Source organism: Electrophorus electricus, chromosome 8 (assembly GCF_041902795.1).
Source record: "Electrophorus electricus isolate QZ-2024a chromosome 8, ASM4190279v1, whole genome shotgun sequence".
In the NCBI taxonomy this organism is placed as follows: Eukaryota; Metazoa; Chordata; class Actinopteri; order Gymnotiformes; family Gymnotidae; genus Electrophorus; species Electrophorus electricus.
The window spans coordinates 1,555,621-1,581,286 of NC_137504.1; the positions used below are offsets into that span (position 1 = coordinate 1,555,621).

The 25,666-nt window shown below is 45.5% G+C and overlaps 1 protein-coding gene across 5 annotated transcripts; it reads right to left on the minus strand.

Moving 5' to 3' along the window:
* Positions 1-81: 81 nt before the first annotated feature.
* On the minus strand, positions 82-16,844 carry znf532 (zinc finger protein 532). Of its 5 annotated transcripts, none has more exons than XM_035527317.2 (9): positions 16,555-16,844; positions 9,000-11,274; positions 8,590-8,771; positions 8,049-8,225; positions 6,272-6,434; positions 5,709-6,023; positions 4,216-4,328; positions 3,608-3,749; positions 82-2,037 (listed from the first exon to the last, which is right to left on the minus strand). In XM_035527317.2, exons 2-9 carry the CDS (start codon positions 11,247-11,249, stop codon positions 1,519-1,521), a joined length of 3,861 nt encoding a protein of 1,286 aa, XP_035383210.1. In that variant the 5' UTR covers positions 11,250-11,274; positions 16,555-16,844; the 3' UTR covers positions 82-1,518. The 5 variants fall into 5 exon arrangements, with proteins under 5 accessions (XP_035383210.1, XP_035383211.1, XP_035383209.1 ...); XM_035527318.2 differs by lacking the exon at positions 16,555-16,844 and adding an exon at positions 14,649-14,845; XM_035527316.2 differs by lacking the exon at positions 16,555-16,844 and adding an exon at positions 14,274-14,372.
* Between the last annotated feature and the right edge of the window lie 8,822 nt (positions 16,845-25,666).

Sequence of the window (25,666 nt, forward strand, 5' to 3'; positions counted from 1 at the left end):
TAAAAATCCCAAAACAAATACCAAAATCCCATTCCAACTTGTGTCTTCTGTGGAAATCCAGAACGAATAAACAGCAAGAAGTACCATATTAAAGTTCTTGTTTTTTAATCCTTAGTATTTCCTTATACAATATAGCACGTCTCTGACAGAGCAAACAATTGAACATTGAAAACGCTGAACGGCTAAGAGCTGCAACTCCTACAACGGTTCCAGTTTCACATTCAGAAACATTCTTTAATTGCAGGCAAACGTCACCTGAACCTTTTAAATTAAAACTTCTATATTTGACCAAAGCCTCTCAGAATAAAACAGCAAATGTTTCCGCTGGATTAATACAACGATGTACTGAGAGGTAAAAAAAGAACTCAAAAATTCGTACCTTGTTTGTGCGGAAACCCTGGGGCGGGGCTTTGACCGTGACTGGGGCGGGACTCTGACAGTGATTGGCTGCGTTTGCCTGCGTGGCTAAGCACTGTCCAATGATTTACTGTGGTCAGGCAGGGGACGTTAGAGATGGAATGTACTGGAGACCTTGCACCTACTCAAACACACGTGTTCTGTTCCCTAGTTCTGTTCGCACACATCCTACAGGGACATTCAACATGTGAGACATTACAGACTGGTACAACGGGAAAGTCAAAGTGCTTCCTGCTATGAATGTTGAGAGAGACATCAAACAGCCAGAAGCTGTAACTCTTCTGTAACTGTTACAAGCTGGTGGGAGTGCTGATAAATATAAAATAAAAGGTTAAGCCAAAACTGATTTGAAGGTCTCTGTAAAACACCCAACGTTACAAAACATGTTTTGGATCTCATATGGTCTACTGGCAGTGGCTAAAGTCCTGGAACTGATAAAAAAAAGCTTCTTCTTCTTTTCTTTTTTTTAAATACCGTAGTGGTAAGGTTTAGTATAAATATTAGTTTAAAACTGATGTCTGATTCATGAAACAGGAATGTACCCAACAAATCTAAGTGAACGCACTGGGACTCAAGCAGTTACTGTTTCTCAATACTCTGGTTGCATGAATGGACTGATTTTCCTTTAAAAGCAAAAACAAGCCTGTCTAAGAGAGACTGAGACATTGGACGCTGTAGAGTCACGCAGACGTTAAGGAACCCAAGACAAGCGGGTTTTAAACGGCTTTTAACACGCTCTGCTTGCTGAAAACACAACCAGGAGACGACTGGTCTACAGGAAAATAAACCTTCAACTGTAAAAAAAAGATCTATTCAACACTCATACAAACATCTATCATAAAGTGTACAAAATGTGTTCTCATAGATATTTAAATACACATAAATCCAGTTTCAATATATTACATATCTTTAAACACAATTTTTTGTGTGTGCAATATTTGTACATTTCTCATATATATGTATATGTTTGTTTTATATGTGAGCATACAAAGAGTCCCAAAAAAGAACAACACCCCCATGTCCACCCCAGATCCGTGTTGTCTCATTCCCATAACAAAAGACTCAGCACCTCTCTCTCCCACAGCGGGCGCTACTTAAACGCTACTTCTCTGCCACGCTCAGTCTCTTGGACTTGATGAAGGCCATACCGTGCGTCCGCATGTGTGTGTTCAGGGCGGCCTCGGTCTCGAAGGCCTTGCCACACACTTTGCACTGCGTGTCTGGGATGCCCTGGGTCTCCTCCGGCGCTGGAGTGTTCTCCTGTTGGTCGCTATGGCGCCCGGAGCCCGGCGGCTCCTTCAGCTTGTGCACGATGAAGAGGTGGCGGGCCAGCGAATGGTGCGAGGTGTAGCAGAGGCCACACTCACGGCATTGGTGGGATGAGACGTCCGTCTTGTGCTGGGGAATGTGTTCGTGGAAGCGCACCAGGTCCTCGGTGGTGAAGTTGCACATGGCGCACTTGTGAGTTTTGAAGACGTTCACCTTCAGCTTCTTCAGAGGCTGTGAGGACACGCCCCTGCGATGCTGGCCGGGAGACCCCGCCCCTCCCTTGTTGTCTTCCTCATCGTCCTCTTCAGCATCCTCGCCATCTGAGGTGAGCTTGCGTTTGGGACTGCGTACCTGCACAAACACACAATCACACACACACACACACACACACACACACACACACACACACACACACACATTGTATAAAACAGTATACCAGCTGCAGCAGTGAACATCTAACAAAGCTCACAGGAAGAATATCCAGCACACTGAATCTATACAGGTGAATCTCAATAAATTAGAATATCATTGAAAAGTTAATTTATGTCAATAATTCAATTCAAAAAGTTATATAGATTCATTACACACATTTCTTTAAATGTTGATGATTATGGCCTATAGCCAATGAAAACCCAAAAGTCAGTATCTCAGAAAATTTGAATATTGTGAAAAAGTTCATGGTGTCACACTCTAATCAGCTAACAAAACAAAACCTGCAAAGGTTTCCTAAGCCTTTAAATGGTCCCTCAGTCTGGTTCAGTAGGCTACACAATCACGGGGAAGACTGCTGACTTGACAGTTGTCCAGAAGCCAGTCATTGAAACCCTCCACAAGGAGGGAAAGCCACAAAAGGTCATTGCTAAAGAAGCTGGCTGTTCACAGAGTGCTATATCCAAGCATATAAATGGAAAGTTGAGTGGAAGGAAAAAGTGCACAAGCAACAGCCTTGAAAACCGCAGCCTTGAAAGGATATACTGTACATACTTTTCAGTAGGCCAACATTTATGTATTAAAAATCAATTTTTGAATTTGTCTTGTATAATATTTTAATTTTCTGAGATACTGACTTTTGGGTCGTCATTGGCTGAAGGTCATAATCAACAACATTAAAGAAATAAATGCTTGAAATAGATCACTCTCTGTGTAATGAATCTATATAATATATGAGTTTCACTTTTTGAATTGAATTACTGACATAAATTAACTTTTTGATGATATTCTAATTTATCGAGATGCACCTGTATTTCTCCTCAGGTCTGCCCCAGTTTGGAACATCGGCCGCTGTGCCCATGAGCCACACAGTTCACTTCTGCACTCTCGGCTCTTCTCTGCTAACTCTCCTCATGTTTATCGACACTTCCAGCTCTGTTCACATCGCCGTTTTGTTTCCTGTAGGAGTGGAATGCTAGCCACGGTGTCGAGTTCATACACAGCACTAATCTCCAGCCTTAATCTAACAAGCACAGTGCCAATATTCATTTATACAACCTCGTTTAAACGCATCAGGTGTAGACCAGGGGCTTTCCGCTCCAGTTCTGGGGACCTCAGATCATCATCATCATGTTTTATTTCTGTTATTTTACCACCTTTCACTTTACAGAATATTAAGGAGACAGAAGAGTAGTCACAGAGAGACTGGGGCACTGAACTGCCTGTCTCACAAAGCCAGAACCTTCAGGAACTGGATCAGGTGTGCTAGAGAAGGGAAAACCTCAGACCGGGGCAGTGGGGTCTCAGGAGGGGAACTGAAAACCTTTAAGATTAATGCATCAGATTAATGCGTTAGATTAAGGCATCAGATTAAGGCGTCAGATTAAGGCTTTAGAGGCTGTCCAGTGATTTGTCTTTAGATTAGAGCCAAACGTCCGCATCTTCAGGAGCAAGGACTGTCTAGCACTGCCCAGCATGCTGAACCAAGTACCTGATCCTTGCTGGAAGGGTCGTCCGCGTTGGGGGGCTCATCTGACGCCTTGCCCTCTGTTTCACTGATGCCATGCATTAGCCGGACGTGTTTCTCCAGAAGTGACCTCTTGGTGAATGTGTGCTTGGAGTCTGGACAGTGTCTGAGGAAATGGTGGGAGGAGCTTAACTCATAACAAGCGCACACAGACAGCAAAACTTTGCAAAGGGACCAAAATCCCTACTCATATTACAGTATTTATATTTCAGATAAATAATAAAATACTACAAATACCAAAGAAAAGGGTAGTAAACTAAAAACTGTTATAGTAGGAGTAACAAAAAATAGTACAAGGTCAAAAGAAAACTACACAAAAATGGTAGAAAGTTTACTGCTCTGAAGTACACATTAACTGAGTAAATGTAGGTCATGACCTCTAGGAGGGATTTATGTCTTGTTTAACTTAGTAGATAGTAGAGATAGTAGATTTGGACGGATGTCTCCTTTTTTAAAACCTATGCCATAATCCTTGCAAACCAACAGGTCTTCCTCTATGGAACACAGAGGTGTACGCCCCCTACAAACACACATCCCAACCCCACTCCAGGGGACTTCTGCATGATACTCACAGACAGGAATAGACCTTCCGGACACCTTTATGTTTGATCCGGTTATGTCGGCACAGACTGTGGGAGGAGCTGAATGACTTGTCACATTGGCGACAGGGATGTTTCTTCAGGTGCTGTACAACAAGAGAGGAATTATTTGACGTTATTCAAGCTGCTACGTCCAGTGTAGACACCATTCATTCCGTCATCAGCCTCATGAAAGCCAGGCCAGGTACCGCATGCGCTTACGGACAAAATGTGTTCACTGTCACATCTGGCTCTAGCGTGCCTGGTAACTGGCAGCATGACTGGCTCATATCTTTGTGAAATGGTGAATCTTGGCCAGTCTGCGCCATAGGCAGCATGTTATTTAGCTAATATTAAGCACCCTGCAGTACTGCTGAAGAAACTGTTCAGTTAGGAGGCGTCATTTCTGCATTAAGACCCGCGTTTCACATCTTTAGTGGCGAGCGTAGCTAAGTGGCTGCCTTAAGAACCACTCTCCTTTTGCCTTGATTTTGAGACGATTATGACACACCCTACAATTATGGAAAACAACCACATGTGTTGTTCTTTAAGATATTAGAAAGTAATTGGGCCATCTGGCTCCTATAATGACTGTTCTGTTACCACTGCGTGGGTGTGTGCAGGGAAGCAAAACTGCAAAACTGTTTTCTTAAATTTGACGTTCATGCTTTAGACCCGACTTCCAGAGACTCCCTGCTGGACACCACGAAACACTGGCTGCAGTGGCATTTGGCCGTGGGGGGTGTGTTTCAAGCACGAGTGGATAATTTTCTTTCAGCGAGTCATAACACAACAAAGCACGATCTGAGGCTGTGGCATGTGTAGTTTATTTGCATTTTCCCTCTAATGAATTACTGAATTACTACCACACGATTAGGAGTAACTAATGTGAGGTCACGTCAGTTCTGCTTACCAAATTTAAATTTGGACGCATCCTGCAGTTTTATTTTGCCGTCCTAACTGGTTTTAGCACCACTAGCTAACCCAGCTAACCAACACCTTGTTTACTTGCTAATCTGGTGTTATTCACAGTGTAATATGAAGAATACAAGTCAAAGTAACCGTATATTGATGTAATGTATACTGAGTCATTGTTATCAATAAACCCTTCAGAATTGTACATCAGTTTCTACAGTGCTTTTAATCTCTCTTACCATCTACTCTATTCACATAAACTGGAAAATACTTTAACAGCGAACAGCTAAGACTATAACTGTTACAGTAGCTCAAATCTGAATGTTAAATGCTAATATACCTAATATACCCCAAACAGAAGCCAACACGATGCAGCGCAGTCTTTTCTCTATTAGCTTCAGTGCTAACTGCACATGGCCTGCTAGCTTTCAACATTATGCTAATTGATGTTTCTTTCTTTGTGTTTTTTGTGAAGTGCTGGCACACATGAGTCATCACCCTCAGTGCTTTCTTTCTGAGTTTTTCAGCTCATATTTGAGCGTTGGTTGGGAGCTGAACGTTCTCTGGCTCACCTTGCCATGTTCCCTCTTCATGTGTGCAATGAACACCTCCCTCTGGGTGAAGAGTCGGTCACACTCCTTACAGCTCCATCCAGGGCACACGCTGGCCGCGGACGCCGATGTGGGCTTTTTGAGGAGTTCCGTTCCGTTACCGGCCTTCTTAACTGCACAAGCGGGTTTCTTGTCTTCTTTCTCCAGGCTGCTGAGGGCACCCCCCTCTTTGTTGTTGGGACTGGGGGTCATGGAGTTAATCGGCTTACTGCTCAATGGAAGGTTAATGCCCAAGTTAGGAGGCCCCTCGATGCTCTTCAGGGTGCCATGCGTGGACTAGAGGAGAAGAAGAATGGATATATCTTATATACTTTAGGTTAAACCTGCTGCAAATGGTAAAAAGACCAAGATTACTATTACAGTTAATGGGATTTTGCATTATGGAATGACATTAACACTAATGGTAAGTTCACGCTAGCAAATCTGAAAACACCTCCCGCATATTACTAAATGTTACATATCTTGCTTTGCATGGACAAGCGTTTGTACTTTACTGCTGTGTTGTTAGCGCTCACTGCTCCTACCTTGATGTGATCCAGCATCAGCTGTTTCTGGGCGTAATGCATGGAGCAGTCCGGACATTTGAAGACAGACACCTTCTGGTTGGAAATGTGCTGGTCAAAGTGGGTGTACAGCAAAGGCTGCTGGGTAAAAACGGTATCGCACATGGAACACTTGTAGATTAACCTGTGGACACAACATGCAAATCATGAATATCAGAACGACACGTCAGCTCAGGAAATTATTCAAGGGGGAAGAAGTAACAAATATTTGAAATATTTTTCACATATCCCAGGTGTAGTTGGTACATGTTTGGTGTCCAAATTTTCCTCATTTAGTTTTTGCACTGATCTTTGATGCCAAAGTTGATCAAAAGCAGGTATGATGGAGGTTTATAACTACCAATTGCCATATAATTACCATATAATTACCATATAATTACCATATGAGTTTATATTTGTTAGCTCTAAGAGCCCCAAAATCCACTACAAAAACTGAGGAAGTAAAATCTGGACACAAAACATGTCTTGCTGATCAGTTCCATTTGAGGTAGAAAACAAAACAAACAAACAAACAAACAAACAAAAAAACCCAACCAATGAACAAAAAACCCAACAACAACAACAGATTCCTCTGAATCATTTAACTGTTAAAAATAATTATGGTCTTAAGAAGTTCAATGAGTTAACCAGCCTAAAAACCTAGATATGTATGAGCAACAGCTGCAGGCAGTGTGTCTTCAGAATTTTGCATTGAGGACAGACAGAAATGCAAATGGTTGTTAAAATCCTGCTTCTCCACACCTCCACTATATAGAGGAACTAGATCTACATTTGAATATGCTAATGTATCAGAGATACAATAAGATCTAAATGTGTTCTAATGACCAATGATAAAACAGCAAAGATGCACAATGTAAACTACTGAACAAAGCTACTACTAATTACACAGACACATTCTGCACACCTTTGTTTCAGCATATACAGAACTGCAAAGAAAAGGCAACAATCGCAGACCACCCCGCAATGGCCATGCTGACAGATGTTTTCTCACAGATGTCAACATGGATCATCACCAGACGTGTTTAATTCTCTTCTTTGTCAGGGCTGATGTATTAAGACACAGTCACAGGTGTGACGGAAGGCACAAAGGGTCACCTGCTCCCTTTCATTAGTGCTCGCTGATGAAGAGGAGGGTTGGAGATGGCCTGAAATGCTAAGAGCCTCAGTGCTAAAGCTAGTGCGTATAATCCTTTTCTACATCTTCACGGTTTGGAAAATGTCAAAGGTAAAGCAGCCGAGGGGCCAGTTTGACTTGTGTAGCACTAAATCTGTAAAATGCACAAGCATTCTCCTTTAGTGGAGCAGGCTAGAAGAATCCATACCAACCATAAAACTGGTTAACATATTTTGTCCCTTTCTTATGCATTTTTTTGCACACTGAATCCAAATATGTTTTCAGAATATCTCTATCACACATAGTATTTTAAGTATTTTTATAGTATTTATGAACAAGTAAAATATGTTTATTGTAAACTTTCATTGCTCTGTCACTCGGAAAGTCTGATAGAAAAATTCTAACAACATATTATTCAGCATAAAAAGTACTATAACGTCCACCCAGCTTAGTTTATGGGACAAAAAATATTTTTTAATTTTGGTGCTTAGTTTATTAACAGGCATGTTAATGGTGGACATACAGTATGCACATTCTCTTTCATTAATTTAACCTCAAGATCATACAAACAAAATGCTAAGGTGTACTGAGTACAAATGTGTATGTGATAAAGGGAAGACTCACTTGGCCTCACCAATCTTCACACCTGGGTGTTGCGTGTAGGCATGAGAGTGAGTGCCTGGGGCAGATTTAAAAGCCATGGGGCAAATGGGGCATTTGTAGAATATCTCGCAGTGGGACCCCTGAATATGGGACTTGAGGCCCGCAACATCGGCGAAGATGACGCTACAGTGGACACATCTACAGAGGAAGAGAAGAGGGGACATTATTTTACTACTACAAAAACACCCTACACACCCTACACACTCAAAGCTTTGTTTCTTTATTAGTCATCTTTACATTAAAAATGTCACTGAAATGGTCGTAACTGTGATTATTTATATTGCTGTAATTGCAATTTTGAGAGCTTGTCAGTGAGCAGACATTTGACAGCCTGCTAATTGCACACTTATGACCAATTAAACACTCACTCTATTTAAGCAATCGGTTCTGCCCATAAATGTGGGTTGTTAAGCAAACTGAGGGAAGACAGAATTCCGTGACTGGACGACGGCAAGAAGTGATGCAGTGCAAAGACAAAGGAGGACCTGGCACAGGGACTGACCGGAAGCCCACTCTGCGTGTGTAGTGCAGGCAGTTCTTAGTGACGTGGGACTGGAAGTAAATGGAGCGACAGGTGGCCCCACACTCCGGGCAGACATAGGGAGACTTGTGCTGATGGATCCGCTGGTGGGAGGCAAAGCTGCACTGATTGGGAAGCAGCATTTGGCAGATGGTGCAGGTTTTCTGTTACATTTGGAGGAAAGTAAGAACTAAAGGTTAAAAACGGCTCCGCTGAACATTATCCATGCAAAATACATATAAAATAGCTGTCAAGTTATAAATGTGATATATTGCATAGTGTTTATAAAAGACTCACAGAAGCTCAGAAATATGGAGGCAAATGAAGGGTGTAACTTTTTTTATTGTCCTAAAATGACATGTTCTTGGACAGTGTGTAGAGTGCAGTGATACCTGTCCACTCGACTCTGCCGTCTGTTGATAGTGCATAGCCAGGGAAGACTCCTCCTGAAACACCTCATTACACTCCAAGCACTTCAGATTTGACCGGCAGAGCCTGGACACATCTTTGTCCAATGGCATGGCAGCCACTACAGGGGCTGAAGAGGGGGCAGAGATCACTGTTGTCATGTCACTCTTCCCTTGGCTGCCTACAGAAGAAGTACCATGGGTTGATGTAGAAATGGGGGCACTAGAGGTGACCGATGGGGCCAGGATCATCTGATCAGCAGGGATGGGCTTGAGGATGAGATGGGAACACTGCATGACGACTCCTTTGTCTTTGTGTCCTCTGGCATGAGAGAGGAGGCTGCATTTGTTGTAAAAGACCAAGTTTTTGGCGCAGTGGTTGCAAGTGACCTCGATGCGAACACTCCTCCGGTCATAATGCTGGCTTAGGCTTTTCTCTAGAGCAAAAGAGTCACCACACTCAAGACATTTGTAGCCCCGCGATGGTAGAGAGATGCAAGCAGAGGATGGGGGGCAAAGGTTGGGCACATAAACTGGCACAGGGTTGATGCTGCTCAATACTTTGTTGAAGGCTTCAACAACTGAACTCTGGGAGCTGGCCAACACCTGAACACGGGACACTTTCTTAGTAGGCTGGCAGGCCATCATGGCTTGTTTGATGGGTTGCTGGGATTTCGACAGGACCTGATGGAGCTCTGAGGCTGATGTCTGGGGAAGGAGGTTCAAGTTGGTAAGGTGTACAGTCTTTGGAACAAGTTTGGTGTTGGTGAGGCTGGAAGCGGGCACCACAACAGTTTGTTGCTGAATAGCATTGGCAGCTTTGAGGATGGCACTGCTGGCGCTCTGAACTGTTGCGGCAGGTATGACGGTAGCTTTTACTGTCGTATTGTTGGCCAGTTTCAAGTTAATTACCTGAGAACCAGCTGTCTTGACTGCAGAGACTGGTAAGAACGCAGTGGCAACAGGCTTGATGGTCATTTGCTTTGTCACTTCAATGGTCGAGCCTGCAGATGTTGCCACCACTGTGGTAGGTAGTGCTGCTCTGGTGGGGGATGAGAAAACAGAATTTGAGGTTGGTGAGGGCAAGAGAGAAGATACCACAATGGATGCTGCGTCAATGCCCTTTTTGAGACCTTCAGGGTCAAACTCTGGTAGCACCCTAGTGACAGTCCTCTTTATTTGGCCAGAAGACGTTTTAATGGTCTTAATGCGAACTTTGGGAATGACAGGAGTGGACCCTGCTGGTGAGGAGGGAGACCCTTTGCTACTGTGTTCGCTGTTGACACTGCAAGGGCTCTCGGGCTGTTTGGAGAGCATTTTCTTAGCAAGCTCCAGAGCTGATTCTTGCTCTGGAGGTTTCTCTGTCACCTTTGGGCTTTCCTTAGCCTCTTTGGGTGAGCCTAGTTTAGGGGTGAGGGGCTCAGCAACTGTGGAGTCTGTGCTGGCCTTTTTTGCACTAAGAGCCGCAATAGCAGCAATGCAGGACGAAAGCTTGACTGAAGACTTGGCCTTGGCCTGAGAGAGGTTTGTCATGCTCAACCCAACAACTGCTTCTTTTGCTTCTTTTCCGTCTTGGGCTTTGAGCGCCTCCTTGGGCTGGGCCTCACTTTTTTTGGGTTTTGAAGGATCATGGGAATTGCCCAAAGTACCATTGGCACTGGGGTTTTCAGCTTTTGAAAGGTTGAAGTTGCCATTAGCTCCTGGCTTGGAAGACTGCGAGGACAACTCTTCTTGTTTAACATTAATTCCAGTAAGAGGATTTGGTCGGAAAAAAGGTAAACGGTTTTGCCTGTCTAAAGGGTCGTCCACTTCAATTTTGTCGTCATCATCAAACTCGTCAGCACTGGAAATGGGACTGAACTGGCTGAATGTGGACCCAGCCACTTCCATGGCATGGCTTTTCTGAAGCTTGTCTCCATCCTTGCTTAACCTGTTGCTAGGTGACACTGCCATGAAACCATTGTGCATCCCATTTCCCACTGAGGGATGATGGGAATCTTTATCTGCAAGTGGGTGTTCGTTGGTATCCAAGTTTCGGACATTCTTAACAATGACGCTGACTCCGACATCTGGGGCTGAAGGGACATGGGACTCCTCATCGTGGTGGACGTTGTGTTTGATCTGCCCATCATGGTCATCATGGCCAGATTCGATGGCGGCCTTCGGATCGACCATGTCAGGAATGTCAAAGGCCGCAAGCAGGTCATCAAAGTCTGGGGTTTTCATGTCGCCCATGGTCTTAGAAAAATGAGTTAAAACCCTTTAGGAGAAAAAACAACAACAAAAACAAATTAAATACAATAAAGTTTTTTGATTCATGTTTAGTAAACATTATAGACTTAAAATGACATGTCAACTTGTTCACAATAAGAAAACATCAGAGCTGCGACTGAACACAATTCCCACAGGTCCAGCTAGACTGCATAGTTTGTACTGGACGATTCAATTCAACCTAAACTGTCACTGTAAAAGATAAAGAGACAGTTTACAGCCTTCCAGGTCTGACACGGCCGAATCACCTGTCAATGCTGAGCTGAGGTGCAGCGTGCAGAAAAGCTACTGTGCTCTGTTCTGGGAACAGCAGCTGAACAGTAGGACAGCTCAAAATAAGGACCCGGCGAGTCCTTTCAAACCACACAGGAGCAGGGTGTAAAGCCAAATTATCACGGGCATTTCAGGTTTTAATCAGTTGTATAATATAGCAGTTATTGTTGAAATATTAAATATTTCATCATCTCTATATCTCCATAAGCTAAATTTTTAAAATCCTTTGTTTACTGGTATTTAGCATTGAGTTTGATGTCCAACTTCAAAAGTAAAAACAAAACTAATTAAAAAAAAATAAAAATCAAAGCTTTTGAGAATGTGACCTAGAGGAGGGCAAAGACCACGGGGCCTCTCTGGCTCTGTAGATACGTATTCATTCATCAGCTTCCAGAAGCTTCCAGGTTCAGGAATAATAGGTATGATTGCAATCATCACATTCTCCGTCTTAACATGAGCAAGGTTATGTGATTTATTACATGCTAGAACGAATCACTATTTGTGTAATAACAACTGTTGTCAATAATTAAATGTACTACATAGTTGTAGACAATGCTCCATAGCTTTATGTTTAGATGGTGACAGGTTAAACCTTAAGCCCTCTTATTTACAGGTATAACAAGCAGTCTTAAAATCCAGGGAGTGCATTTATGTGTTCAAAAAAGCTTCTGACACAAATTCTTGTACTGCTTTTTAAGACCTTCCTCCGCTAAATTTGAAAGCACTGTGAAACTTTTTAATCCACTGCGAATTGCATTTTCATATTACAGTGTTTCACAACTCATTTTACAACCCAATAAATTTGGAATCATTAGATAAGGGTTGCCCTTATCTGCATGGTCACATAAAAATATATGACACATGAGAATGCAAATGGTATGTAATGCTGAACTAATGAGGCCTGAGAACACATTATGCGATATTAGCAATAATCCCAACACAGGATGGAGAAACAGCATGACCAAACGGCTTCTGCTGCTGAAACAGAAGTTCACTGAGGGTGAGGGCATGAAATGGTCACCTACGAGCGGTAACATACTCATTCGTCCTGAGTGAGAGACTGCCACGTCAAACCAGCGCACAACAAGTAGGCCAAAGGACGAGAAAGAACAAAACCAGCTAAATTATATTCAGTGGGTTTGGGTTTTGTTTTTTTCAGATCAGGTCAGAGTGTCAAGGAGTGAAATTTGTTTTCATATGGAGAGGTGGTGAAGAAAAACAAACAGACAAACAAAGAGAAAAAGCCCACAAGCAAACAATGAAGAAGAGAAGAGAGTGAGGAGATGACGAAGGCTTGAGCCACTCTGCTCCCACCAACGCTGTCCTGTAATGGGTGAGCTTACTGCAGCACTGCTTCCATTACTGTTATTAACATCTGCACGCTCGGCACAGGCAGGGCCAAAATGGCCCGCTCCCCCCCTCCACACACACACACACACACACACACACACACACACACACACAATGGAGCTAACGTGGTGGGTGTTGCAGAGAATAAAGATGGGAGAAATGTGAATAAAAATGAAGTTTAGACGGTTTAGGTGTAATGGAGAAGAATTAGGACGAGTGTGAGGCCTCGGACGGATCTGAGCTACCGCACAATACAGAACCTAATGATCCTCACACACGGTGGAGCATTCAAATCAACACAGCCACTATTACACACAAACACACACATGCAAACATGCAAATCAGGCACTCCTCACCCTCTCTTCCGACCATTTTACCGCAGAACAACCTTCTTCCTTCCTTCTTTCCTCCCTGCCCCTCCGTCTCTCCCTCTGCCAATTCCACAGGCACAACCAAACACCTCCTCCCTCTCTCCTCTGCCTCCTCGTCATTCCCCAGTTAGTGGAGGGGGGGGGAAACCCACTTCCCTCAACAGCCAGGGCCCGCCGTAAGAGACGAGGGTCACCTTACAGCCACTGAACAGTCTTGGCTTCCCAGAGGCACTTCAGGGAGTGACGGTGCTGTAGGGACCCAGAGAGGCTGCACCCTAGCTGGGCTACGTGACTGTTCCCTCCCCCCTTCCAGCTCTGGATCATGGCTGCTTCCCTGCCAGCTCATCTCCATGGCTCTGCCACACATACACGCACAGCAAGCTTAAGGTAGACCGGCGCTAAAGCGCTCCATGGCCCTGTCGAGACTGGGTCTGCTTCAGCGGGTCCTGTGCCACGAAGCAGCCAGCTATCTGACCGTAGCACAGTGACTGCATTGTTCCTGAGTCTCCTCGTCTGCCTCAAACCGGTTTCAGCCGGTTCCGGTCACCCCACATAATGTGTGCTGCAGTGCAGATTCACACAGAAGCTGCCCGTCTAACTGCCTGCGCCGCGTCGAGCATTTCTGTCAAAATACAGCCACAGCCTGCCGTTAAAATCGCCAAGCACGGTCCGCACCGCAGCTCGAAGAGGTTAGCACTGAAAAGGACTCTGAAATCCGTGCTGTTCCACCAACGGAAACACAAGGCCTGAAAAACAGACACAAACCCAGTGTGGGGGAAAACACACAACTAACATGCAGGCAAAAGGCTCAAATCCCTATTCTGATGGATGAATGACAAGAAGATGGAAATGAAAAGACAACTAAACAAAGGGTGCTTTTCTGAGGAAAAGGAAAAGCACCAGCACACGTGCACGCCTCTCCGAGCACCCCCCGCCTCCCGAGAAAAGAACAGCTAATGCAGAGACATGAAGTGGCAGTAAACCGCCCGGGTACCTGGTACCTCTGCTTCTGCTCCTCCGTTCTGCCCCATTCTGCAGTACTGGTCTGCTTTTCCTTTTCCTGTTCTCTCTCCCCCTCTCTCTCTCCCTCTCTCTCTCCCTCTCTCTCGCTCCCTCTGCTCCTCTCCTATGCACGCTGTCCCTGCTTCCTCTTACAGGCTTTTCTCACGGAGACAGAGAAAAAGAGAGTGAGGGTTGTCAATTAAAGTCAGCTGTCTGTCTCCAATGCTACAGCCGTGGACAACTGGCTATCCCGTCTGTGCTGAGGGGAAAAAACCCAAAAAACAAAAGGCCATATTACACACACACACGCACGTGCACACACACACACACACACTCACTCGTGTGTATAAAACATACTGGTTCCTACCCTGCTTCCCTGATCTGCCCTTCCTATCAGAACTCCTCCATGCGAAGCTTCTTGTGAACTGTCTCTCCGAGCAGGCCCCATTCTGGGATTGACTCTCTGTTTTTGGATTTCTTCCCGTTCTCTCTCCCTCTCAACCCATACTCCTGTCCTGTGGGTCACCTTCTTTTCACAGATGCAAGACATCTCATGGAAAAAGGGGGCAGTGTTCGACAGGCAGTTCTGGCCTTTTGTCTACGTGTGCTGTGCATGTGTGTGTGTGTGTGTGTGTGTGTGTGTGTGCGTGAGCGTGTGGGGGTGTGTGTGTGTGGGTGGGTTTGCATGTCTGAAGGGACAGTACTGGCTCAGAAATGCAACCAGCTGCGGTTGTCAAAGACGAATAAGAGAGGAATAGAGAGCTGGGGAAGAGGAAACGAGAGAAGCGTAGGATCTGTGTGAGTGTGTGAGTGTGTGTGTGAGTGTGTGTGAGTGTGTGTGTGTGTGGGGGTGTGTGAGTGTGTGTGTGTGTGAGTGTGTGTGTGTGTGTGTGAGTGTGTGTGTGTGTGTGTGAGTGTGTGTGTGTGTGAGTGTGTGGGGGTGTGTGTGAGTGTGTGTGTGTGTGAGCGTGTGGGGGTGTCTGCACCAGCTCCTCTGTAGTCATTCTGTTTACCACCAGACAAACGAGAGGAACAAAGGCCTGTCATGGCGGCTGAGGGCTGGAGCTCAAGAAAACACATAAAGGGCGGAGTGTGTGTGTGTGTGTGAGTGTGTGTGTGTGTGTGGGGGGGTGTGAGTGTGTGTGTGTGTGTGAGATCAAATGCAGGGACTGAGATTCTTAGTTCAATTAGTGTGACTATATATGTAATGATAACTGTTTAAAAAAACACAAACCACATAGAAACTCATCAACCTCAAATGAGATACCTTATAGAAAATACAATCTGACCTAATGCTGCAAAATTGACACTAAATCTGTCAACAAGTAAAAAACCACAACAAACCAAAACAAAAAAGAACAGGAAACAGCAGTAGTCCAGGCTACACTAAATGGTTGGATAACATATGGATCAGCTCTGATAGTGAGAGGACAGAGTACCTGCTCAACTATGGCCACTAAAACAGGCACCAGTCAGCACAACACAACAGGCTTCGCTGGACTGAGTTCACACCAAGATCACTAGGCAAGATGGCGTCCAGCAGGACAAAACGATGGGATGGGAAAGCCTGGAATCAAAAACAACTTTGACACGTCTGCTCATCTGCAGTGGGCTCGGGCGGATATGCACAGTGATCGTTGGCTTTGGCCTGACAAAATGTCTCAAGCACTGACCAATCAAATGCCCCGAATGGCCTATCCCTCAAAATGACAGTGCTGACCTAAGCAAACTACAAACGCCATTTGGCTTGCAGTGGTCACTGTTCACATTACACATACAGAACTGAATTCTGCTCTGCATTGTTTATCCCACCAGCACTCAGCTGTCACCAGAAAGCACAACTTCAGCTACTCCAACTGCTCTCTGAAAATAAGGGAGTAGGTCAGATTCTAGCCGTTACTCCGTTTTCACGTTTCTATCAAAAACAATTGCCCAACAGTGAACAGGACACGCAAGTAATCTGCTGCAGGTGTGAACAACCTACAGATAAACTGCACTTGAGACACATGTAGCCTAAACCCTCAATGCACAAATGAACATGTTCACTTCACACATGGGCTTTCACCATGGAAACCAGAAAGCCCTGGTGACTAAGAAGGTAACAGATGGATTTATTTGTGTGTGTGTGTGTGTGTGTGTGTGCGCGTCCGGTGCCAAGCATTCTATTATGCATTCCCAGGCCTTGTGCAACCAATCAGTCACAATACCCCCCCCCCCCCCCAAAAAAAAAGAAAACCCAAAAGGCTCAAACAGAAAACAGCAGACTGACCTACCTGCGCGCTGCTGTACTGCTTTGCCTCCGTGAAACGCGTGGACGTGAGGACTCGTTTCCTTAGCTGGGAGGCAAAAGCAAACGCGCGAGCCACGGAGGCCAGCAGCCACGGCCAGCGCGCGGGGAACAGGGCTGTGCAAATCACTGCGTTTCACTGCAGTCGAGAAGCTGCGCGAGACGCCGCTCATGCCTGCAGTGCCCTCGTGCCGACACGGCTCTTTAGGACGGGCGCACAGGCGCGCGCTTGCACAGGCTGCGGAGCACAGCGCGCGAAGACATGGGGGATCCGCGCGAGCGGCTGACCACCCCCCCCCCAATACTGTCAGGCGGTCACGTGACTCTGTGTGTCGTATTGATTTGGTCTCTTCGCCGAAAAATGTCCACATAAGGTCTCGGCACAACGAAAGGTGGTAGGGGCGTTACACATACGAACTCCAGTTTATTGGATTATTTCATTTTTATGATTTGATTCAAAGAGAAAGATTTTCCGATGTGATACCCAGAATTCTTTTCGCGCGGGATGTCTACCGTAAGCGTGCATTATTACATATATGTTACATATATGCTATGCATATTTCCATGACTTTGCCACATGCATTTATCGAAATATGAACCAGGAATGGAAAATTATCCAATTTTGTCTTTAGACCGCATACCAAAAAACAACCACAACACGTCAAAGCCACGAGCCGTTGCGCTCGTAGGTGGTCTAAACCATGGCTGAGACCCCTTGGAGTCGCATTACACATAACAAACCAGTGCCACCATTATTTAAGCCGCTCGGACTTTTCAAAACTTGATCACGTTGAGCTCTGTAGGTCAGCGCAGCTTACCCTGGATCACCTCGGCTGGCCCTCCAAAGCTTTTTTAACACCAGCGTTATTTTACAACCGTGGTCTTTACTGCAGAATTAAACTACCACAGGGAATCATGTCTGTGATCAGTCTCTGCCATGCAATTATGTACAAATGAGGACATATTCTTAACATAACGGGCTCGCATCCATTCCACGTGTTTTACGGGTTTTACGGGCTCTGCTCACACCACGTGGAGACCCGTGGACCAGCCATCATTATTAGAGGAGACTTTACTTCTGCCCCACGAAGGTCATCAGTGACAGTTACAGTCAGCAGGCGCGCCCATTTGAAATAAATAATAAAGACGACTTTAGTTTCTGGCTCTTAGACCACACTGCTCTTCATTTAGACACCAAAGCTAAAGTTCAGTGTTAAAGGTTAAAGTTCAGTGTTAAAACCTCAGATCCAGTTGAATTTTATTTCCTTGTCCGCGGAAGGCCACGACATATAATCGTCTCGTGGAGATTGTTACATTAAAGTTGATTAAAGTTGTGTATCGAGTTTTAGGTAAGAATGACGCTTAAATAGGCCACAGACTAACATGCTATTTTTCTCTTAATCCAATTAAACACAACGTTTGAATTTCTGTTCTTGTTTGTGTTTTTAATCAGGCCTTCAGGATGAAAATAAGGCCCATATATGAATTAGGTATTCAGATTATTCCTTAGTTAGCATACAATGGGAACATGTGACAGCCAGTAAATGGCTCAAACTCTGCTGCTTTGGGTCTTATTCCGGACACTCAGAACTGAACTGTGATGTGCTTTGTCTGTCCATTCATTTATCTGCTCTGGTTTTCATTAATGGCAATGTTTTCATCTTTTGTACTATACTGAAATGAATCAAAAGATTAGAAATTAAATGGATCTCAGTGCCTAATTACTGATATCTTAATTAATTTACCCCAATAAAACATTGCATTAACATAAAAACGAAAGGTAATAATTATTGCGGTTGGATATTTTCATTAATAAAATTATTAGCATGAGTATTTGTGGTAATTATTAGAATGTTTTGTAGTAATTTAGGGAAAATTGTATAATTGCATAATGAATACACGGGCTAATCAGCATTCAGCGCGCAGGCGTTCCAAGAGCCAATTTAAAATAAATACTGCCATCTAGTGGGGAACATGACAACTGCATCCGTAGATAAAGCGGTAGATAAAGCGGACACAGGCGTGTCATGGCTCTTAGGAGCCTTAGAATGGTATGTAAAGAAATGAAAATAATAATGTTACATATTGCAGGTCTTTCTGATTCTCCGACAGTTACAGGCCCCTCGTGTGGGTTTATTAGGAGTTCTGTTAGTCACTTCTGTCAAAGTAATGTCTGATGATAATAACAAAGCTGTTAAGACATACTTGCAATTCATCATTAATTTTGGAGATAATATGTTTCATACCTGACTCCTTGATGTCTTCATCGACATGTACCCTCCTAGGAGGACAGCCACAGGGTTATTAGGAGATTATGATCTGTCTCCTGAGTTCATTCCAAAAGGAACATGGGAACATGTGTCATCAGATCAGTGCCTTATCATGTTGAAAATCACACACCTGTTCCCAAAACACACACCTGGCCTAAAGCCAGTTCTCCTCCTCTTAGCACGATCATATGCATGAGTATGTGTGTGTGTGTGGGGGGGGGGGTATGTGTGGGGTGTGTGTGTTTGTGTGTGTGGGTGTGGGTGTTTGTGTGTGTGCTTTATTAAATGATGCACTCAGAGGTTGTGTCACTGAATGATCACCTAATTCTCACTGCTTCACTGGTTGGTTTATTTTTCCACAGGATCCAGTCATCACGGCATGTCCAACTCATCTGACCTGTGCCACTGTCCTCAAAAGAACAAAGCGAGTAGTTGTGTCAATTACCCATGTGTATGAGTTTCTTTCACTGGTGCTGAAAGTGAACATAAGCAAGGCTGTTTGTCCTTCCTGCCTTGCTTCGTTTCGTCGTCTGGCATCCACCAAGGTTTCTAAGGTTGTTCCGGAACTCTGGAACACTGTTGATTGGGGGGAAAGGATGTGGGTATCCTAGCAACACAAACAAAGTTGATAGGAATTGATATTAGTGATGTCAGCCGAGTCAACAAACACCCCAGGAGTGGAAAAGGCAGAAGATTATTGATAATGGTTAGTGCGAGTTTAGGATACGTTTGTCACGAGATATGATCCTATTTCTCTCTGTCTTCTTACATTTAATTTTCTCAAAAAGTATGAGTGAAGGGTAAAGTAAATAATAAGAATAAAAACAGATGATGTCTTTGTGTAATTTAACTCCCCCACTTCTATGCATGTTTATGAAATTGTGGCATGCTTAGCCAAACATTTTCACGTTGGAAGGCATTAATAAATGTCTGCATTTGCTTCACGGCTTTTAACCATTTTGAATCCTCCAGCTTTCAGCCACTACCCAAAATTAAACTCGTCATGTTTTATGGGCTCTATGCAATTAACAGAACAATAACTGGTCGGCTGGGGAGACGTTAACCGAACAGCGAAGAAACCAGGAATATTAGTGCCTTTTCTGCGTGAACGTTAATGACATTTACACATGTGACTTTGAATCGCTCTCGAGGCACACAAAAGCCTTCCTCCCGGGCGAGATAATGACATGTTATCTCCAAATGTCATTGTTATGCCTTTTTTTCATTCGCACACCGGAGAGGTTGCCCACCACTTACGTAGGCCTGCAACATGCGTGAGGGGGCATTACCGTACAGCGGTATGAGGCACGAGCCCGTAGCAGCCTAATAAAGCCGGTTTCCCACGTCATTGGGCTTTGACTTCTTCGGCACGTTCCGCCACGGTGCGGTATAAATGAGCACTTCCCACGCCACGGACGAGTGGAAACGCGTCTTTTGCTTCGGTCACTTGCACGCCATGCGCGTCCCGTGGAGGTGCAGACTCGCAATAACAGCGTGCGCGCTTCTAGTCTTCACAGCTGGTGATGCTCAACCGCGCAATGAGGCGCGCGTGACACAATCCGTGCACCCACGCGGGAACCACTGGGCAGTAGGTGAGGCTCCGATTCGGTTCCGTGGCGTGTTCTAAACTCCAGAACCTTTCTGTTTCTAGGCAGAGCTGACATGGTTTCTTCTGATCATTCCTCTGATCCTTTGATTGAGAAACGAGCTTGTTCAGCACGTGAATATCTTGAGTCTTACATTGTTTTAAAGTAAAACTTCACGTTTGCTATTCAGATAATACACTCGAAGTTTGTTGGTTATTATTGATTATTGTTATTTGTTGTGTATTAATAATCATCAGGCATATAATTCAATAGCAACTCTGAATGAGACCTTCTACAGTGAAAGGTATAGAAGAAGCGTGTGGTTATAAGCGTGGGGAGAGTCTGGAACCACTGGTTAAATACTTGCAGTTTAACGCGCTTAAAGTGCCCGAATGCAAACGTTTGCATGATAAGATAAAATAATAACCGTATTATGACTTTCTGTCCCATGTGAATTTGCCTCAGTGTTTCCAGAACTCCCATTATTACAGCAGCGCTTGGCTTCGTGGGGAAGCGTGCGCGTGCGATTTAATGCACCCAGCCCCTTCACGTGGGTCAGAAAGAGCCTGTTACCCTGCGACATCCATCGGAAAATATAAGAACAACAACAACAATAATAATAATGTAGAATTTTAATTAGGTAAAGTAGTAACACTACTTCACCTGATTACCTGCAGTAATTATTACCTGATTACCTGCAGTAATTATTACCTGATTACCTGCAGTAATTATTACCTAATTACCTGCAGTAATTATTACCTGATTACCTGCAGTAATTATTACCTGATTACCTGCAGTAATTATTACCTGATTACCTGCAGTAGAAACCCCCTGTTCTGTGCTCACAGTGAAAAATGACACTGGTACTTAATCAGTGGGGCATTTGGGAACTGTTATCACCATAAATCGTCTGCGTCTCAGTGATTGTGCTATGGCTGTGGTGTAATCAAACAATTTCTTCCCACGAATCTTCATTTGTGGCTTTAGTTCGTCTTAGGAAAGAGTGATTTCGGTTTGAATCCAGTGTGAACTCTTTTATTTCTCATGACAGAGGACAGCACTTTATAGCACCAGAAAGCAAGGCTATTGAAAAAAGATGTTTAGAGCTGGAACTAAATAATTGGTCAAAGTGATTCCAGAACCAAGTTGCTTTATATATTTTTGTCAGTTTCCTTACATTAGTTAAATGTTTGACTTGAATTGAGGAAAGACTTGGGGATACATTGTTGATTAATTTTGTAGATTTTAGCCATTCTGTGAATATCTGTGTGCAAGAAACAAAATGAAACGTCCTTAAATAGAAGTGAAATTTGGAGGGAAGAGAAGGAAAAGAGATGACCGAGTGTTTCCTTTTCACGTCAACTAGCTGCTCTGTTCCCTGGCTATGACGGTCCATGTCTGTGAGCTTTCACCCTCAGGACTGGAGTTTGACATAACTGGTCTGGTGCAACTTCTCTGTCCAACAACACGCTGAGAGAGTAAAACCAGCAACATGTATTTCAACCAGCGTGCTGCACACGGGCTACAAGCACACAGATGATTTTGGTCACCAGCTGGGTCCAGCAGTAGGGTCAGAGCTAGAGTATGGGACCTAAGACGTGTTTTGGACATCACTGCAGTCGAATAAGAATAGTTCCAGCACGAATGTTTGATGTTCAGAGCAAGATGCCCAGTTTTTACAATGTTAGATGTGTAAAAGAACAAAATAAGTTTCGAAGCTGTTTAGCTGCAGAAAACGTATGATTTGTGTCTATGTTTTGTCTTTATAAACCGCTTTACTGGACTAGATCGTTGATAAAGAATGAATATTAAATGTGTAAAGGCTTTTCCCCTGTCAAGATCGTAGACTAAGAGGCCTGTTTCTCAGCAGATTCAATAATGCTTGTTTTAACGTCGTCTTGCGCTGGCTCGGAACCACCACTGACCCCTCACTCCCCTGTCTTGTTAACCCCTCAGGCCACCTGATGGGAAAGAAGAGTATACATCACCACCGAGATGGTGGCAGTGAGCGTGATTCTCCCGTAGCATGGGCTGACCAAAAGCCAGACGGAGATAGAAAGTCTGCCGGACTGCCCCGAGCACTGGGCACGGTTCTGGCTGGACCAGAGCGCGAGACAAAAAATGAGAGAGAAAGCGTAAGCGCGAGTGAGCCAAATCAGGGCACGCCGGCATGGAGCAGACTGTGGGAAAAGCAGCTCACGCGCACTAGAGATCTCAGACAGGTGCGTGGAGGAGAGCACCTTCATTTTCTTTTCTACATAAAGTCAGTAGGCACGTTGTAAAAGATGGAAAAAAACTATAACAAAATACACATTTGTCATAATAATGATCTTTGAACTAATTCTGGAGTCATAGCTAGTGTATCTATACTAACCCGTGTTCAGTATATGTATACTAAGACATGTATCTGCATTTTGTCACTATTGAAACTCCAGTCCATGCTGTATGCTCCCGTGTGTCCCCAACGCTAGATTAACCAGTCACTCCACACGCCACATCCCGTGTGTCCCCAACGCTAGATTAACCAGTCACTCCACACGCCACATCCCGTGTGTCCCCAACGCTAGATTAACCAGTCACTCCACACGCCACATCCCGTGTGTCCCCAACGCTAGATTAACCAGTCACTCCACACGCCACATCCCGTGTGTCCCCAACGCTAGATTAACCAGTCACTCCACACGCCACATCCCGTGTGTCCCCAACGCTAGATTAACCAGTCACTCCACACGCCACATCCCGTGTGTCCCCAACGCTAGATTAACGAGTCACTCCACACGCCACATCCCGTGTGTCCCCAACGCTAGATTAACCAGTCACTCCACACGCCACATCCCGTGTGTCCCCAACGCTAGATTAACCAGTCACTCCACACGCCACATCCCGTGTGTCCCCAACGCTAGATTAACGAGTCACTCCACACGCCACATCCCGTGTGTCCCCAACGCTAGATTAACGAGTCACTCCACACGCCACATCCCGTGTGTCCCCAACGCTAGATTAACGAGTCACTCCACACGCCACATCCCGTGTGTCCCCAACGCTAGATTAACCAGTCACTCCACACGCCACATCCCGTGTGTCCCCAACGCTAGATTAACCAGTCACTCCACACGCCACATCCCGTGTGTCCCCAACGCTAGATTAACCAGTCACTCCACACGCCACATCCCGTGTGTCCCCAACGCTAGATTAACGAGTCACTCCACACGCCACATCCCGTGTGTCCCCAACGCTAGATTAACGAGTCACTCCACACGCCACATCCCGTGTGTCCCCAACGCTAGATTAACGAGTCACTCCACACGCCACATCCCGTGTGTCCCCAACGCTAGATTAACCAGTCACTCCACACGCCACATCCCGTGTGTCCCCAACGCTAGATTAACGAGTCACTCCACACGCCACATCCCGTGTGTCCCCAACGCTAGATTAACGAGTCACTCCACACGCCACATCCCGTGTGTCCCCAACGCTAGATTAACCAGTCACTCCACACGCCACATCCCGTGTGTCCCCAACGCTAGATTAACGAGTCACTCCACACGCCACATCCCGTGTGTCCCCAACGCTAGATTAACGAGTCACTCCACACGCCACATCCCGTGTGTCCCCAACGCTAGATTAACGAGTCACTCCACACGCCACATCCCGTGTGTCCCCAACGCTAGATTAACGAGTCACTCCACACGCCACATCCCGTGTGTCCCCAACGCTAGATTAACGAGTCACTCCACACGCCACATCCCGTGTGTCCCCAACGCTAGATTAACGAGTCACTCCACACGCCACATCCCGTGTGTCCCCAACGCTAGATTAACGAGTCACTCCACACGCCACATCCCGTGTGTCCCCAACGCTAGATTAACGAGTCACTCCACACGCCACATCCCGTGTGTCCCCAACGCTAGATTAACCAGTCACTCCACACGCCACATCCCGTGTGTCCCCAACGCTAGATTAACGAGTCACTCCACACGCCACATCCCGTGTGTCCCCAACGCTAGATTAACGAGTCACTCCACACGCCACATCCCGTGTGTCCCCAACGTTAGATTAACGAGTCACTCCACACGCCACATCCCGTGTGTCCCCAACGCTAGATTAACCAGTCACTCCACACGCCACATCCCGTGTGTCCCCAACGCTAGATTAACGAGTCACTCCACACGCCACATCCCGTGTGTCCCCAACGCTAGATTAACGAGTCACTCCACACGCCACATCCCGTGTGTCCCCAACGCTAGATTAACCAGTCACTCCACACGCCACATCCCGTGTGTCCCCAACGCTAGATTAACCAGTCACTCCACACGCCACATCCCGTGTGTCCCCAACGCTAGATTAACGAGTCACTCCACACGCCACATCCCGTGTGTCCCCAACGCTAGATTAACGAGTCACTCCACACGCCACATCCCGTGTGTCCCCAACGTTAGATTAACGAGTCACTCCACACGCCACATCCCGTGTGTCCCCAACGCTATATTAACCAGTCACTCCACACGCCACATCCCGTGTGTCCCCAACGCTAGATTAACGAGTCACTCCACACGCCACATCCCGTGTGTCCCCAACGCTAGATTAACGAGTCACTCCACACGCCACATCCCGTGTGTCCCCAACGCTAGATTAACCAGTCACTCCACACGCCACATCCTGTGTGTCCCCAACGCTAGATTAAGCAGTCACATGACACGCCACATCCCGTGTGTCCCCAACGCTAGATTAACCAGTCACTCCACACGCCACATCCCGTGTGTCCCCAACGCTAGATTAACCAGTCACTCCACACGCCACATCCCGTGTGTCCCCAACGCTAGATTAACCAGTCACTCCACACGCCACATCCCGTGTGTCCCCAACGCTAGATTAACCAGTCACTCCACACGCCACATCCCGTGTGTCCCCAACTCTAGATTAACCAGTCACTCCACACGCCACATCCCGTGTGTCCCCAACGCTAGATTAACCAGTCACTCCACACGCCACATCCCGTGTGTCCCCAACGCTAGATTAACCAGTCACTCCACACGCCACATCCCGTGTGTCCCCAACGCTAGATTAACCAGTCACTCCACACGTCAAATTCTGCGTCTCCAACTCTAGATTAACCAGTCACTCCACACGCCACATCCCGTGTGTCCCCAACGCTAGATTAACCAGTCACTCCACACACCCGCTCCCTGCTCCCAGATCTCTCTCTTTAAGCACATTGGAATGGTATTTGGTCTTATATGTT

Bases quoted from the DNA above. Each gene is read 5' to 3' on its own strand.
- znf532 (XM_035527317.2), bottom strand. From the start codon at position 11,249: ATGGGCGACATGAAAACCCCAGACTTTGATGACCTGCTTGCGGCCTTT. The intron at 8,772-8,999 runs GTATCACTGCAC...CAAATGTAACAG, and splicing joins CGGCAGAGTCGAGTGGACAG to AAAACCTGCACCATCTGCCA. The intron at 2,038-3,607 runs GTACTTGGTTCA...GTGTTTGTGCAG, and splicing joins ACCCTTCCAGCAAGGATCAG to GTACGCAGTCCCAAACGCAA.